At 54.4% G+C, this 14,866-nt stretch overlaps 2 protein-coding genes across 3 annotated transcripts; both read left to right on the plus strand.

Annotated features, from left to right (window-relative positions):
* Positions 1–1,088: 1,088 nt before the first annotated feature.
* On the plus strand, positions 1,089–4,507 carry LOC102854030. Its single transcript, XM_006892295.1, has 4 exons — positions 1,089–1,094; positions 2,128–2,483; positions 3,913–4,003; positions 4,199–4,507. The coding sequence occupies exons 1-4, from the start codon at positions 1,089–1,091 to the stop codon at positions 4,505–4,507; spliced, it is 762 nt and encodes a 253-aa protein (XP_006892357.1).
* Positions 4,508–4,625: 118 nt separating this feature from the next.
* NT5DC2 (5'-nucleotidase domain containing 2) lies at positions 4,626–14,854 on the plus strand. Of its 2 annotated transcripts, XM_006892248.1 has the most exons (14): positions 4,626–4,881; positions 9,904–10,088; positions 10,237–10,311; positions 10,508–10,563; positions 10,668–10,761; positions 10,964–11,092; positions 11,186–11,246; positions 11,336–11,438; positions 11,542–11,643; positions 11,783–11,864; positions 13,919–14,005; positions 14,095–14,235; positions 14,329–14,393; positions 14,477–14,854. In XM_006892248.1, exons 1-14 carry the CDS (start codon positions 4,653–4,655, stop codon positions 14,736–14,738), a joined length of 1,671 nt encoding a protein of 556 aa, XP_006892310.1. In that variant the 5' UTR covers positions 4,626–4,652; the 3' UTR covers positions 14,739–14,854. The 2 variants fall into 2 exon arrangements, with proteins under 2 accessions (XP_006892310.1, XP_006892311.1); XM_006892249.1 differs by lacking the exon at positions 10,237–10,311 and having other exon boundaries at positions 4,872–4,881; positions 14,477–14,844.
* Positions 14,855–14,866: the final 12 nt, after the last annotated feature.

A 14,866-nucleotide genomic window follows, 5' to 3' on the forward strand; every position in this document is an offset into this window, starting at 1 on the left:
CTGTGGTATATTCACACAATGGAATACTATGCTGCATTGAAAACCAAGGAACTCATGAAATATTACACAAAATGGGTGACCCTGGAGGACATTATGCTGAGTGAAATATCTCAGTTGCAAAAAGACAAATACTGCATAGTGCCACTGTTGTAAAACAGGACTGACATTGGGGTTGCGAGGAGACTGAGAAAGATGGGATAAATTATGTGCACTGCATTGAAATAGATGAGGGAGAGAACTGTTTAAAAGAGATATATGGTTAGGTATTATTGTCATGACAGGAGTCCAGAAGGAAGGCTGCATAGTGGAATGGACCTGGGGGGAGGGATTGTATAACAACGAAAGAATTTTTCTTTTATTTTTCAAAGAGAAGAGCAAACTGGGGGGCGGGGAGGGGGTGGATTGGGCAGGGAGAAAAGTGCAACAAAGAATGAATGGAAATCCAAAGTCTCTGTAAACTTGTATTAAAATTAATTTTTTTAAAAATCCAGTGGTTGGTTATATGCTCTGCTCTTCTATGAACTTGGAGTAATGACGATAGTTCTAGAAAGGCTTCAGGTTGCCCACAGTGGACAGTGTTTGGTGGAGCTCCCAGTTTAAGACAGGTTTGGAAGCAGGAGTGGCATCCACTTCCTAACCCACATGCCTCTGAAAACTCTATGAACTTGGAGAAATGACGATAATTATAGAAAGGCTTCAGGCTTTTGTTCATAGGGTCGCTATGAGTCATGCTCAACTTGATGGCAATAAACAACAACAACAACTAACCAAAAAGTCAACAGTTGGAAGCTGCCAGCACCTAAATGGAGAGAGCCAAGGCAGTCTGCCTCTCTAAACATTTATAGACTTCTCAAACTATTGGTCTTTCCCTGTTCAAAGCAAAAGAGTGAAGAAAATCAGAGATGAATGGAAAAAATTAGACCTTAATATCTCAACTTCTGAAGCCAGAAGCAGATGGCATTTGGCTACCACTATGAGAGGGATCAAAACAGAAAATCATGGATAGTATGGGAAATAAATGAGGAACAAAACTCAGAATCCCGAAAGTGGCCAGGGTAACTGTTCTGATGGGGACGGAAGGAATACTCATGGCGGTAGTCATTAAACATCCCTTCAGCCTGGAGCCAAACTCACCCGAGGAGTCAACTTTGACCCAATCCACTCAGTGCATGTTATCTAGTTGGCTTCAACTCACTGCAGCTAGAGGAGATTGTTCATCATTCTCCCTAGGAGTTGCTGGTAGAAATGAATGACTGGAGGGACGCAGCCCTTTGGCTATCAGCAAGACTCACCACGTACTGTACCATCAGAGGTCCCCTGCCAAACCACAGACAAGCTTATAAGGTGAACAGAGTGCTCTGTTCACAGGAACTGTGCTGTCAATCCAAAGACAAGTAGTTCAAAACCACCAGACCCTGGAAGGTTAATTATGAGTAAGTCAGGCCAACAACAACAAACATAAAGTGAACAATAAAATAAGAGAAGAAATAACTTCTTAGAATAATCACCCATAGAAGATCAAAAGGGCATAATTGCCTAGGTTAAAGTTCAGAAGGCAGGAAGGGGCCAAAAGGATTAAAAGAAACAAGAAGCACATGGAGGAAGTGGGAAGAGTGTTGTTGTTGTTATGTGCCATCGAGTTGTTTGCGACTCATAGCAACCCTATGTAAAACAGCCCTAAACAGTGCTCTATCCTGTGCCAATCTCATTGCCCCTGACAAACCCATCCCGAGTACCCCAGTCACTGAATCAATCCACCTCATAGAGGGTCTTCCCCTCCTGCGCTGTCCCTCCACTCTACCCAGCATGATGTCCCTCTCATTGTTATTATACTCAATGTAATAAACCAAAAAGGATATGAATGGTTCAAATGGAAACCAATCTGCTCTGTGAACCTCCACTCAAATCATAATAATTTTTTTAAAACAACAACAACAAAAAACGGAGGTACCGGGACAAAGGATATGTTGTGTATTTGAAAAACTCTTCTTAAATAAAATTTTTATTTTATGCTGGTTTAAAAAAAAACAACAACAACAAAAACCCCAACCCATTCACTTCCTTTATCAGTCCCTGGCCATTCTGTTCGCAGCTGTAGCTGGAAAGAGGGCCAGCTGGCACCTATAGAAAGTGGTAGCTGTGAAAAAGATGAAAAAGTCCCTGGAGTTGATCAACTCTAGGTTCCAACTTGTTATGAAAAGTGGGAAATACCTGCTGAGTGACAAGCTGACTCTGAAAATGATCAGGCAAGGAAAAGCCAAGTTGGTCATCCTCGCCAACAACTGCCCAACCTTGAAGAAATCTGAAATTGAGTACTATGCCGTGTTGGCCAAAAGTGGTGTCTGTCGCTACAGTGGCAATGATGTTGAACTGGGCACAGCATGCGGAAAATACTACAGAGTGTGCACATTGGCTATCATTGATCCAAGTGATTCTGATATCATTAGAAGCGTGCCAGAACAGACTGGAGAAAAAGAAATCACGTAATAATTTTCTTCAATAAAATTGGCCAGAGTTTGTTTTGAAATACAAAAAAAAAAAATTAAAAAAAAAATCTGTTTTTGAAAGCTTGTGAGGTAGTTCTACTCTATCTTATAAGGTTATGTCGGAACTAACTCCAAAGCAAAAGACTGAGTTTGGTTTTATAATAATAAATATGGTGAGGGTTCTGATGACTTATTAAGCCCTAATAGACTGGTGAATAGTCACTGTTTTCACCATGATAAAATAAGCTAAGTACAAGTTTCACTCAAACTCCAGAGATTATACTCTTCATCTCCTCGTTGTAGAAGCCGCAGATGTCTCCAAGGGGCTGCCATCCTTAAAATAAAAAGAGGAAAGCCGTCATAAGTGGGAGACAAATATTAGTCAGTCTAAGCAAAAATCAAACAAAAGTGTCCGACTGGACAAGACAAAAGGCTGAGCCTCTCCAAACGGTCCTGGATAAATCTGAGTCATCACCCGGATATGGAGCTATCTCCTCCCAATACATATACCTTTTTGCTTGTTGCTCCTACTTCCTTGGTGGCTTTGCCAATGGGACACTTGAATATGCTCCTCCTGCCCTCATGAAGTAGGAGTTCATGTATTCAAGTGTCTACCAGCTGGACAATGACTAGGGATGATAGAAAGAAAATGGATGCCTTTGAGCTGTGGTGCTGAAGAATTGAATATGCGATGGATTGCCAGGAGAACAAACAGGTTTATCCTAGAGAGGGTGAAACCAGGCTGCTCCTTGGAGGCAAGGATTCTGAGACTTCATCTGACATACCTTAGGCATGTTGCAAGGAGGGACCAGTCCTTGGAGGACATCATGCTTGGAAAGATGGAGGGACAGCGCAAGAGAGGAAGACCCTCGATGAGATGGATTGAGTCAGTGACTGGGGTAATAACAGTAAGTGTGCCAGAGAGAAGGTTGGCACAAGATAGAGCAGGTCTCAGGGCCATTGTACATAGGGTGGCTATGAGTCGCAAGCGCCTCAAGGGCACATAACAATACAACAACCAGTCCCTTGTCCACCAAATTCTCTGTACTGACTGACTGGCAGCCAAGCACAGTCCCAGCCTACTACCTCGATGCTTGTCCTAGATCTAGCACACTAGAGTTATGCACCAATAAGGTGCTGCGGAGTATCTAATGCACGCCTGCCATTAAACATGGCCAGGCCACCCTGCGACGCATCTCAAGGATACAAAGTCAGCCCTAGCTAACCAGCGACCAAGGTCACTGCCCAGTAATGGTGAGGGCTCAGAAAACAGATCTGAGGACAAACGGTTGGAGAGAAGTTCAGAGAAGAAAGAGAGTCATTTTGGAGGGAAATCGGACCACAGTGAGACAACAGGACGGAGCAGAGGGCGTGCGCCAAGGAGTGAGGAGTTGAACAAGTCGCCTTGGCGGTTCCCTGCGATCAGAACCCCGCGGCGGGCGCCGGGGCTCCCAGCCCCCTGCCCGGCCGCGCTAGGTCCAGCCCTGCTCGAATTAGAAGGGGTCACTTGCAAAGCGGCAAGGAGGCGGGGGTAGGGAGGTGGGAAGGGAATTGTTCAGGGGACCTCAGCCACCCTGCTAGTCCTGGAGCCTCCCTCAGCGGGACCCTGGCATCCGGGCTCGCATTGGAAGGGGTCTTTGTTAGCAAGGCGAATAAATCCGTGAAGGCTCAGGGCTGCGGATAGTCGGAGGCGGGGAGTGGGCCCTCCATAGAAAGACCCGGGGCTGGGGGGCGGGGAGGAGCAGAGGAACTGGGTCAAGAGGACTCGGAGCTCGGGAAAGGACGAGAACCGCCTGCACTCCGGCCCACTCCTCTCCACGTCTCGCCGTCCAGGGCCCCGCGGGGGCGGCCGCTCTCAGGCTCTCCGACGTCCCCCGCTGGGGATCCGAGAAGGGGCCGCCATCGGCGCCCTGCATCAGAAGGGGGCGCGCAGCCCGCCGCCGCCGCGCCACGGGCTGGGGGAGGGGGCTGGAAGCCCGCCCCGCCCCGTCCCGGGACCTCCCGCCCCCCAAGTCGAGTAGCGCACCCATTGGCAGACTGGCGTCCTCGCGCCGCGCCTATTGGTCGGCCGCTGTGAGCAGCACGCGGCCACGGTGGCGGCCACTTAGTCGGAGGGCGGCGGACTGGCCGACGGGCCGAGGGCAGCGGGGGCCGCGCGCAGCGGGCATGGTGGGCGCGGGGCTGCGGGCGGCCGCCCGGCGCTGGCTGCTGTGCGGAGGCCACGACGTGCCGCGGGCCGCCTCGTCCTCGTCCTGCCCGGGCTGCGGACCCCCGGGTCCTGGGGTCCCCTGCCCGGGCGGTCCGCGCCCCGCGCTCGCCCCCGCGCCCGCCGGCGGCGCCGACCCCAGCGCGCACCTCTGGGCGCGTTACCAGGACAGGCGAAGACTAGTGCACGGTGAGTGAGCGCGCCGGACGAGCGCGGAGAGGGGCCCTGCGCGGAGGAAGACGTGGGTGGCAGAGGGGGCGCCGGGGCTTCCGAACCGTCTGGGCTCTGTTCTTCGAAAGAAGCACCCGCGTAGGGCTACCCCTGGGGCCGGCGCCTTTTTGGGGAGCAAGTCTGGTCCCTGGTCCTGTAGCTTTCTGAGGGTCCTGAGTCTCCATACATGTCTACGCTCCAAGGCGGGCAAAAGCTCGGGGCTCCCGGAGCGTCCGTCTGAGTGCAGGGCCCTCGCCTAACTCCCTAAAACCCCCGGTCTTGCCGAGCTAGAGGCCATGGCTGCAACTCCCCCAACCCCTTGTTCTCCGCTGGACTTTGGTGCGGGCAGCAGCATTGTGGACACAGCCTACGGTGGGCGCTGACCGTAGCGGCCTCCTGGGGGCGGCTCGACCTAAGCAGGCTTGAGCCGGTAATGTCGGAACAATCTCAGCCCCGAGAACAGTCAACACCAAGGTGCCCTCGCCCCGGGAATCCAGAAGGGTGGCGGCAGCCTTGGCCAAAGCACTGGATCCCAGTGCTCTCGTGCAAAGTGGATCAATGAGGACAGAAGCTGTATCTCGACAAGATAGGCTGGGGGTGCCCTGGAGGGACGTGAGAACAGCACACATTCGTCCACTCCCTGGGCCCAGCATCCACGGCTGACAGATGCTGTGTGCGTGATGACCCGTCCCTGACCAGCTAGCTGGTTGGCCCTCAGAAAGACCCGCTCTCTGGGTCCCTCGTGAAAACACAATGCTGATCTCAGGGGTTTCCGGAGCAGCCCGGGGGCTTGCATTGTCTGATAAGACAAAGTGGCCCTGCCTAGGCTGTCTGCAGGCCCTGAGCCCTAGATCTGTCAGGCCAGGCCTGGGAGAAAGCTTCACTGCAACCCTGGGGAGACTTGTGGCACTTTTAAAGCCCTTGAGCCTTGAGGGCCTTTCCCTTCCCCCACAAGGAGGGTTGATTGTCTCAGCAGAGGGAACGGGACTGCGGGGCAGAAGCCTGCCTTACAGGTGTGGGGGAAGGGCCGTGGAGCATCTACTGCCATTGTCCTCCAGGACCCAGCCAGAGTGGCTCTGGGTAGAAACACCCCCCTCCCCAAGCTCTTCTTAGAGCCATCCTGAGGACCAGGGTGGACCAGCCTCATGGCCCCTGGCTCCAATCCTAGCATGAGGGTGGGGGCAAAGAATATGCACCCAAGAGTTTTCTGGGGCAGCCCCCAGAGGTGATACAGCTTTTACTGTCTGACTAGTCAAAGTGTTCCTCACCCCAACAACTTTGCCAGGGAACCTCTGAGTCCTGAAGGAGTGCTACTAGCACCACCTGTACTTGCACCTCTTTGCCCCCCCCCTCATTCCAGTCAGTGTGGGCACATTGGAAGGCTAGACAGAGCAGTGGGGAGGGGGGGTAAGGAAGTTCTGTTCCCTGCTGCTGGAAAGTTTGGGACCAGTGACTCTACTTCCCTGAGCCCCTAGTTTGCTCCTCTGGACAATGAAAAAGTGTGTATAACTGCCTACCTCACAGGAGCGCAGTGAAGATACTGACCGACCAGGATGAGTCTGTAAAGTTTATGCAAGACAAGTGCCAGGGATCCGCTGCTGGGAGGGTGGCGCTCACAACTGAGTCTCATAACTACCCCGGGGAAGAGCTGGGCCTGGAACCCAGTGGTACAAGCCAAGTGCCAGGGACTGAGGAGACCAGCGCAGGGCAGAGGCCACCTTGTTCCTGTACACCCACATCCCTGTGGAAAGGAGTGAGCCCTGGGACTGTGGTTTCTCAGTTTTGGGATCAAGTCAGGAAGCCAGATGGGCTGCTTTCCCCTCTCACCTCATTTGTGGGAGGTCTGTCTGCAGAACCATCCACAAAGACAGAAGCAAAGGCCTCAGCATGGCCAGGACTCTGTAGCATCGAGGGGCTGCACTGCCAGGAAGGCCTCTTCTACCCTGGAGGGCTTCTGCAGGGGAAAGTTGGTAGCCAGGAACTCAGGCCTGCGGGAAGGGTAATGTTCACGGTCCTGGTGACACCAGTGAGGATCTCGGGTCCAGGTCCCCAGAAGGCTGAAGTTGACCACTTCACGCTTGTCCATGTAAGTAGTGAGCCCTCCATAGCCACACACTTGCAGAACATTTGCTCTGCTAGGCTTGTGCTGGCCTGGGGCTGCCAAAGAAACCAGCCACACCTGTTCCCTGGTCCCCACCCAACACTTGGCTAGAAAAGAAAGCAGGGAGTGGGGGCCCTGTGCTCCAAAGGGGTGACTGCTCCCCAGCAGGGGAGCCCATTAGCGAGGCGTCTGCCTCTGAGCACAGGCACACTGTGTGGCTGGCGCTTCTGCTCAAGTCTGACTGGCAGACACAGGAATCCCGCCGTTACCCAGGCTTCTGTTTAGGTCTCAGCATGCTGGGCTCACCACAGGCTAGAAGTCTCGGGAACAGGACCTTGCGAAGCAGTGCCTTGTGCACCTAGTAGGGAGTGCTAGTGGCTTAGTGGTAAGGAGTTGCACTACCAGCCCAAAGGTACACAGTTTGAATCCATCCACTGCTCCAAGGTAGAAGATGAGTAACCTCTTCCTGTGTGATTTATAGCCTTGAAAAAACCCACTGGCAGGTTAGTTAGCTATGAGTCAGTTCCGACTCAACGGAAGATAACGTGCACCTAGGATTGCCTGCTCCCATAACCTGTTATTTGAGTGATGGCAGGAATATAAGGGGCAGGAGGACACAGGCTCAGGAAGCACGTCACCTATCCATCCCACACGTACACTGTTCGGCAGAGTGCCTCACAGAACACCTTCCATGGCCTGTGAAAAATCCCACCTGACCTCCCTTCACAAGTGGGAGGAGGACGGTCAGCAGCCGCCAAGGCTGTGTCCTCTAGGGTGAGAATCAAACATACCTCAAGCCTCCAATCTTGACCAGGTCTCCCTCCCAAGAAGCTCTGCTCTTCACTGCTGGTTTCTGTGAGTCATCTCAGTAGCCACACGACTCACAGGTAATCCTCAGACTTAAGGGGGGCTATATGAGAAGCAGCAGGTTCCTCTTCAGGAACAATCCAGGACACTGTTCTTGGATCAGCTTCTCAGCCGTGCCTGTGGACAAGCCTTTCCCAGGCCTTCGGTTCTTTGGGTTGACCTGCCCTCTACCCTGTTCAGGTAGAAGAAACTAAACTCCACCAGGAGATGCCCATAGGCACCCCACTCTGTCCTAAGCCTCGGGTACTGACCCACAGGTGCTCAGCTTTCTTGCTCCATGGGCCGGGAAGCCCACCTGCCAGTCTTGCTAGTTCTGTTCTCTCTGCTGCCACCTCTCAAGTAAGGTTCCCAATGGAGGATTTGGGTCCAAATGATAGGCTCCCCCCTGTCTCTTATTCATTGTAGTAAGTTCTTCCAGCCACACCTCTGGGTTAGCTCGTTGTTAGCCTATTGGGATGTCAAAGCTGACCAATCCCTTCGTTAGGGTTCTATTGTACTTATTTAGAGAGGAGCTCTGGTGGTCTAGTGGTAAGAAGCTGTGTTGCAATCCCAAAGACATGCAGTTTGGATCCAACAGCCATTCTGGAGAAAGATCTCCCGTGCAATTAACAGCCTTGGAAAATCCCACTGACCGGTTGCCCCAACTCAACAGCAAACAACAACGTACCTTATTTATATGGCCCCACCACCATAAAGGTGTCACAAACCTTATTTGCATTGTTAGCAAGCTGTCAGGTCTCCTTGGTGGACCATAAACTCCTTGCTTCCATAGTCCCTCCTGGTCATCTGATGGGAGTCCCAATGACTGACTTCTTATTGTGTGTCATCAAGTTGGACAGTGGCAGTTAATCTTACAAGAGGAAATTGTCCAGCTGTTTCCCTCAAAGCAGCTGGTGGATTCGAACTGCTGTCTTCAGGATTGCAGGGAAACTTCTTGCCATTAAGCTTACCAGAGCTCCATATGAGAGACTAGCAGGGTCATATTAAGTAATTTACTGCATCACATAGGCCTCTTGCTAAGTTTGTAGTTCCGTTGGAATACTGAGATTCAGAAAGTGAGGTGATTTTCTTCAGGTCTTAGTCTTGGGGGCCAGGCCTTGTCTGATCTCTCAAAGCCTATACCTGTTCCATCATGTAGCCCCTCTCCCCATCCGCTTATCCAGCTGGAGATTCATGGCCCTCAGAGCCAATGCAGGCCCTCAGGACTACGCAGCTTTTTGGGGTGACCACGTCTTCATAACAGAAGTTTAGGTAACGGCCCCAGAACCTGACCTCACATGTCCCGCTTGTTGTAATTAGCAATGTTCTCAGACCAGAGCCAGTAAATGTCATTAGGAGAGCTGGCGGGCAGCTAAAATCCGATTTAGAGGGGCCTCAATGCCCAGGCGGTGGCAGCTGTTCAGAGCTGGCAGCCCTGTGAGTTGCAGAAGTTACCAAGGAGCCCCATCTACGATCCTCAGCCCTGACTGCAGTCTGGCCTAGAGTAGGCAAGAGACCTCTCAGCTGGGGTTCTCAGTCCTCACACATGCCATCCCTCACATGGGCATCCAGCGGGGCTGGGAGAAGAGCATGGGATCTTTCTCCCACATGGAAGGAAGGAGGAGACATAATGGTACTCGGGAACAGGATATGAACAGGGGGGCAAGGATGCACATTGTAGACTGTTCTGGGACTGGACAATGAGGAACTGCGTGGCTGCCCCCTTGAAATGTGCTGCCAGCATCCCAGAGTAGCCATGGATGAGCCAGTTCTGTATCTGCCGGGGCTCTATGATGAGAACCTGGGAGCCCCATGGCCTTGGTGCTCCTGATGGACTGCAGACAGTAATCTAACCCAGGTGGTTTGTGGGAAGCCCATGGATGGAGCGCTAGCCTGCCTGACCCACATAACCTGAGCAATGACCTCCATGAGTCTCAGTTTAACCTGCATCATGAGATTAGGGTATCCAACTGAGGGGTGTTTTGTGGCCATCTGGAATGTGTTCAGTGACCATTGCTGCTGCAGCTGTTGGCATCTTCGTTTCCTTTCTCTAGACCTCCTGCCCCCTGAAGTCTGCAGTCTCCTGAACCCAGCGGCCATCTACGCCAACAATGAGATCAGCTTGCGGGATGTTGAGGTCTATGGCTTTGACTACGACTACACTCTGGCACAGTATGCAGATTCACTGCACCCTGAAATCTTCAGTGCAGCCCAGGACATCCTGATTGAACACTACAAGGTAAGGCCAGCCAGGCCAGACCCGGTAATTGCACACCCAAGGCTCAGCTCTCCTGGCCTGGTGGATGGCTGGATCAGTCCTTTGAGGTGACCACCCAGTCAGCTGCTCAGAATCACCTGCTCAGGCCCCTCTTGCCTCCTCCCAACAGTACCCAGAGGGGATTCGCAAGTATGACTACAACCCCAGCTTTGCCATCCGCGGTCTCCACTATGACATCCAGAAGGTGAGTGGTTGGACCGCTGACTCCCTCAGGCTCCTGCTCACCTCTCTGGCCTCAAAGCCATATCTTCATCTTAGTGTATACGTGTTCCCCTTGATGCTGTCCAGTTGGGGCCTCAAGTGTAGTGCCTGCTGGAGGCTGGTCCAGAGCCACCAGCCGTACTGCCCCTTACCACCCACCCTGTTCCACTGGTTCCCAGAGCCTCCTGATGAAGATTGATGCCTACCATTATGTGCAGCTGGGGACGGCCTACAGGTCAGAGTCACCTGCTCCCTGCCCCTGTCCTGTCCTGCCCTCACTCACTCCCCCAGCCGTGTGCTCAAGACCCCTTTGGGCTGATGGTGTCTGCATCCACCCAGGGGCCTCCAGCCTGTGCCAGATGAGGAAGTGATCGACCTGTATGGGGGCACTCAGCACATCCCCCTGTACCACATGAGCGGCTTCTATGGCAAGGTACGTGCTCCTCGGCTGCTGTCCCACGCAGCCTGGGTCTGTTCACCCCGCAGGCACTCGACTCCCAGCCCCAGGGGACTAGCCCTAACCCTCAAGCAGTGAGTGCCCTTCTGCGGGTGACCCAAGGTAGATTCCACGCCTCTGGTTGCCAGGACTGGGCGTGGCAGGGCTGAAAGGTGCTGAGATGGTGGCCCCTCCCCAGGGTCCCTCGATCAAGCAGTTCATGGACATCTTCTCCCTGCCGGAGATGGCTCTGCTGTCCTGCGTGGTGGACCACTTCCTGGGCCATGGTCTGGAATTCGACCAGGCACATCTCTACAAGGATGTGACGGTGAGGCTGCCGGGCCTGTCCCCAAGAATGGCCGGGAGGGGAGACTCAGGCCCTGGGCCAAGTTGCACCCTCAGTGTCCTCTGCTACCCCCAGGATGCTATTCGAGATGTGCATGTGAAGGGCCTCATGTACCAGTGGATCGAGCGGGACATGGGTAACAGTGAACGGTTGGCCCTACCTTCAGTCTGCCTGGGCTGGTGTGGGAGGCTCGGCCCTCACAGGCGCTCATCTCTCTCTCGTTAGAGAAATACATCTTGAAAGGGGACGAGACATTTGCTGTCCTCAGCCGCCTAGTAGCCAATGGAAAGCAGCTGTTCCTCATCACCAACAGCCCTTTCAGCTTCGTGTGAGTGCAACCCCTTTGTGGGAGGGCACAGGGCAGGCTGGACAGGGTGAGTAGGCTGAAGAGCCACCCTCAGACCACCTGCCACCTACCCCCTTCCGTACAGGGACAAGGGGATGAGGCACATGGTGGGCCCTGACTGGCGCCAGCTGTTTGATGTGGTCATCGTCCAGGCAGACAAGCCCAGCTTTTTCACCGACCGGCGCAAGTATGACCTGACCGTGGGCCTGCCTGACGGTGGGTGTGGGGAGGGGTAATGGAAGCCCACCGCTATTGAGGCACAAGGGTGCCGACCCTGCAGCCCTGCCAAGGCTGGAAACCAAGCCTTCACCACCACTCCCAACTAGGCCTTTCCGAAAACTCGATGAAAAGGGCTCGCTCCAGTGGGATCGCATCACCCGCCTGGAGAAGGGCAAGATCTATCGGCAGGTGAGAGCCTGGGGCTCGAGTGGTGCACAGAGCCCCCAAGGTCCAGGCTACAGAGCAGAGAACCTCAGAGGAGGCTGCACAGCCTTCTTGAATCAGCATCGCACATCTGTCCCTCAGCCATCCGTACAGGCCTGGCCCCACTAGGGAATGGCTGTTAGGACAGAAGGCTGGGCAGTGGTCAAGAGTATAGTCTCTGGGTCAGGCTGCTGAGGGCTGACTCCCCTAGCAGCAGAGAGAGCTGCCCTAGTCTCGTGCCCTCTCTATTCCCTGCTCTTCTATCTGCAAGAGAAGCATACTACCTTCTACCCTATAGCACCTAACAACAACAAGAACTCTGGTGGCCTAGTGGGTAGGAAGTTGCGCTGCCACCCTTAAGGCAGGCAGTTCAAATCCACCAGCTTTTCTGATAGAGGAAAATAGGCAGTCACCCACTGGAGGGTCATCTGTGAGTCGGTTCTGACTCCACAGCAGTGAACTACAACACGAGTTGCCGTGTGAAGCCCAGCAGTCACTCCATTCCCAGTTAAGGTACAGAGCTGTCAGCACAGGCTGCCCGGGGCTCCTGAGTGGCTCCCAGGAGTGCTCTGGGGGGACACTTGCTTTTCTGGCTCTCTGGTGCTAAGTGAGGAATTGAGTAACTGTGAGCAGATGTGATTAAGGCAGTTGGCCGTGAATGGAATGTGGAAATCCTGGCTGAGCTGGTCTTTTGGGGGGTGGGGGCTCCAGAGGCCTAGGGCAGGGAGGTGATGGAAAACCAGCAGTCAGAGAACGTTGGCCAGAGAAGCCAACCACTGGAGCAGCTTTGGGGTACCCAGTGAGGAAGCCGGGCGTGGGTGCTCCATCCACCTGGCTGCTGCTGCCCAGAAGAGCCCTCGGCAGTGCGCTCTGAGTAAAGGCCCTCTGCTTGGCTCTGAGAGTGACACTCCCCCTTGTCTTGGCTCTGGCTGAAGAGAATCCCGACCCTCTGTAGGGAAATGGCCTTTTTTCTGTCTTGGCCCCTCTTAGGATTGCCTTGTCCCTGGTGTTCGGAAGTTTCATTGTGTCCTCTCCTGCTCTGTGTGCCCTCTTGCTCACTGTCTCTGGAACCCCTGCTTGGCACACGCCTGCCCCTTAGTATCCTTTCTCCTGGTTCAGGGCAATGTCCTGGCATTTCTTCCACCTCACTGTTTTCCTTCTCAACAAGCTCACCTGCTCCTCAGCCTCTCCTGAGTTTATTTGAGCAGTTAGGTTTTTCCATCATCACCTGCTTATCACCTGCTCCCTCACCCATGGTTTTCCTTTGAGGCTTTTGGATGCTGGTCGTTGGATGAAGTTTTGCTGGGGCTGGGTTCTCCTACACTGGAGTTTGGACACCTCCTGCTCTGGACCCTCATTTTTCTGCTCCCCTGCGAACTGCCTGCCCTTCCTGTGCTTGAGCCCGTTGTGGGTGCTTACATTTTTCCTGTGGCTTTGAGGCAGGGAGAAAGGAGTCATGATGTGGTGGGAATGTGTCTGCTAACCAAAAGGTCGGTGGTTTGAACCCAGCAGCCACACTCCCTTAAAGATTTACAGCTGCATCAACCTGTGGAGGTTTGCTAGAGTCAGACTTGACCTGATACCAGGGTTAGGGTTTGGGTTTGGTGGCAGAAGGGACTCCTAGATGGCTTCACAGTAAAGTCAGCTATTTACCACTTACCAGCTCCCTCAGGATGGGGCTGGGGACTTGGGAACGACTCAGATCTAAGGGTCTCCTCCACTGCCAGGTTTCCCATCAAGTGTGCACTTGGCCTTAGCCTGAGTGGGTGTGAATCCATGGGGAGGGGAACCCTCTGGGATGGGGACTGTACCAGCCCTCCACAAACCTCCTGGGACAGTCAGAGCCCCCCTCCCCCTTCCCTGAGGGTGCGGGAAGCGTTAAGGCCCGGAGCACAGAGAAGGTCAACAGAGTCATGGGAAAGGGCAGTCCGGCATCCGGCTAGAGGGGCCTCCCCGTCTCTTGGGGTTTGGGGACAAGGCCTGGTCCCGGCAACCCCACGTGAGTCCTCCTCATCAGTGACCCCACCGTCTCTCCCCAGGGGAACCTGTTTGACTTCCTGCGCCTGACAGAATGGCGGGGCCCCCGCGTACTCTACTTTGGAGACCACCTCTACAGTGATCTGGCAGTGAGTGGAGCAGGGCCAGGCTGCCGGGGCGGGGAACACAGTGGGGAGCCCTCCCAGCGGGTGCTGAGCCCGTCCTCCCCACCTCCCAGGACCTCATGCTGCGGCACGGCTGGCGCACAGGCGCCATCATCCCCGAGCTGGAGCGGGAGATCCGCATCATCAACACGGAGCAGTACATGCACTCACTGACTTGGCAGCAGGCGCTCACGGGGCTGCTCGAGCGCATGCAGGTGTGGGAAGGGGCGGGCGGCCACCGCACCTGGGGACACGGGAGCCGCAGGTGCTCACAGGCATCTGAGCGAGCACCTGCCTTTCCCCCTCAGACCTACCAGGATGCAGAGTCGAGGCAGGTGCTGGCAGCCTGGATGAAGGAGCGGCAGGAGCTGAGGTGAGCAGGCCGGGTCGGTGGTGCTGGCCTGTGCCCTCCCACACTGGCCCCTGCAGCTCCCCAAGCCCCCTCTCCGTCTCCAGGTGCATCACCAAGGCGCTGTTCAACCCTCAGTTTGGAAGCATCTTCCGCACCTTCCACAACCCCACCTACTTCTCCCGGCGCCTCGTGCGCTTCTCCGACCTCTACATGGCCTCGCTCAGCTGCCTGCTCAACTACCGTGTGGACTTCACCTTCTACCCACGCCGCACGCCGCTGCAGCATGAGGCCCCACTCTGGATGGACCAGCTCTGCACTGGCTGCATGAAGACACCCTTCCTGGGCGACATGGCTCACATCCGCTGAGGGCAGCTTTATTGTCCCAGACAAGCTCCCAGCCCTCTTGCCCTGCCCGCTCTGGGCATCTGTCCAGACAAGCAATAAAGGCCGTCCGTCTCCTTCCTTCATGTGCCTCTGTTTTCGCCCCCACCGTG

Source organism: Elephantulus edwardii, unplaced genomic scaffold (genome assembly GCF_000299155.1).
Source record: "Elephantulus edwardii isolate Elephantulus edwardi_28Jun2011 unplaced genomic scaffold, EleEdw1.0 scaffold00113, whole genome shotgun sequence".
Taxonomy (NCBI): Eukaryota; Metazoa; Chordata; class Mammalia; order Macroscelidea; family Macroscelididae; genus Elephantulus; species Elephantulus edwardii.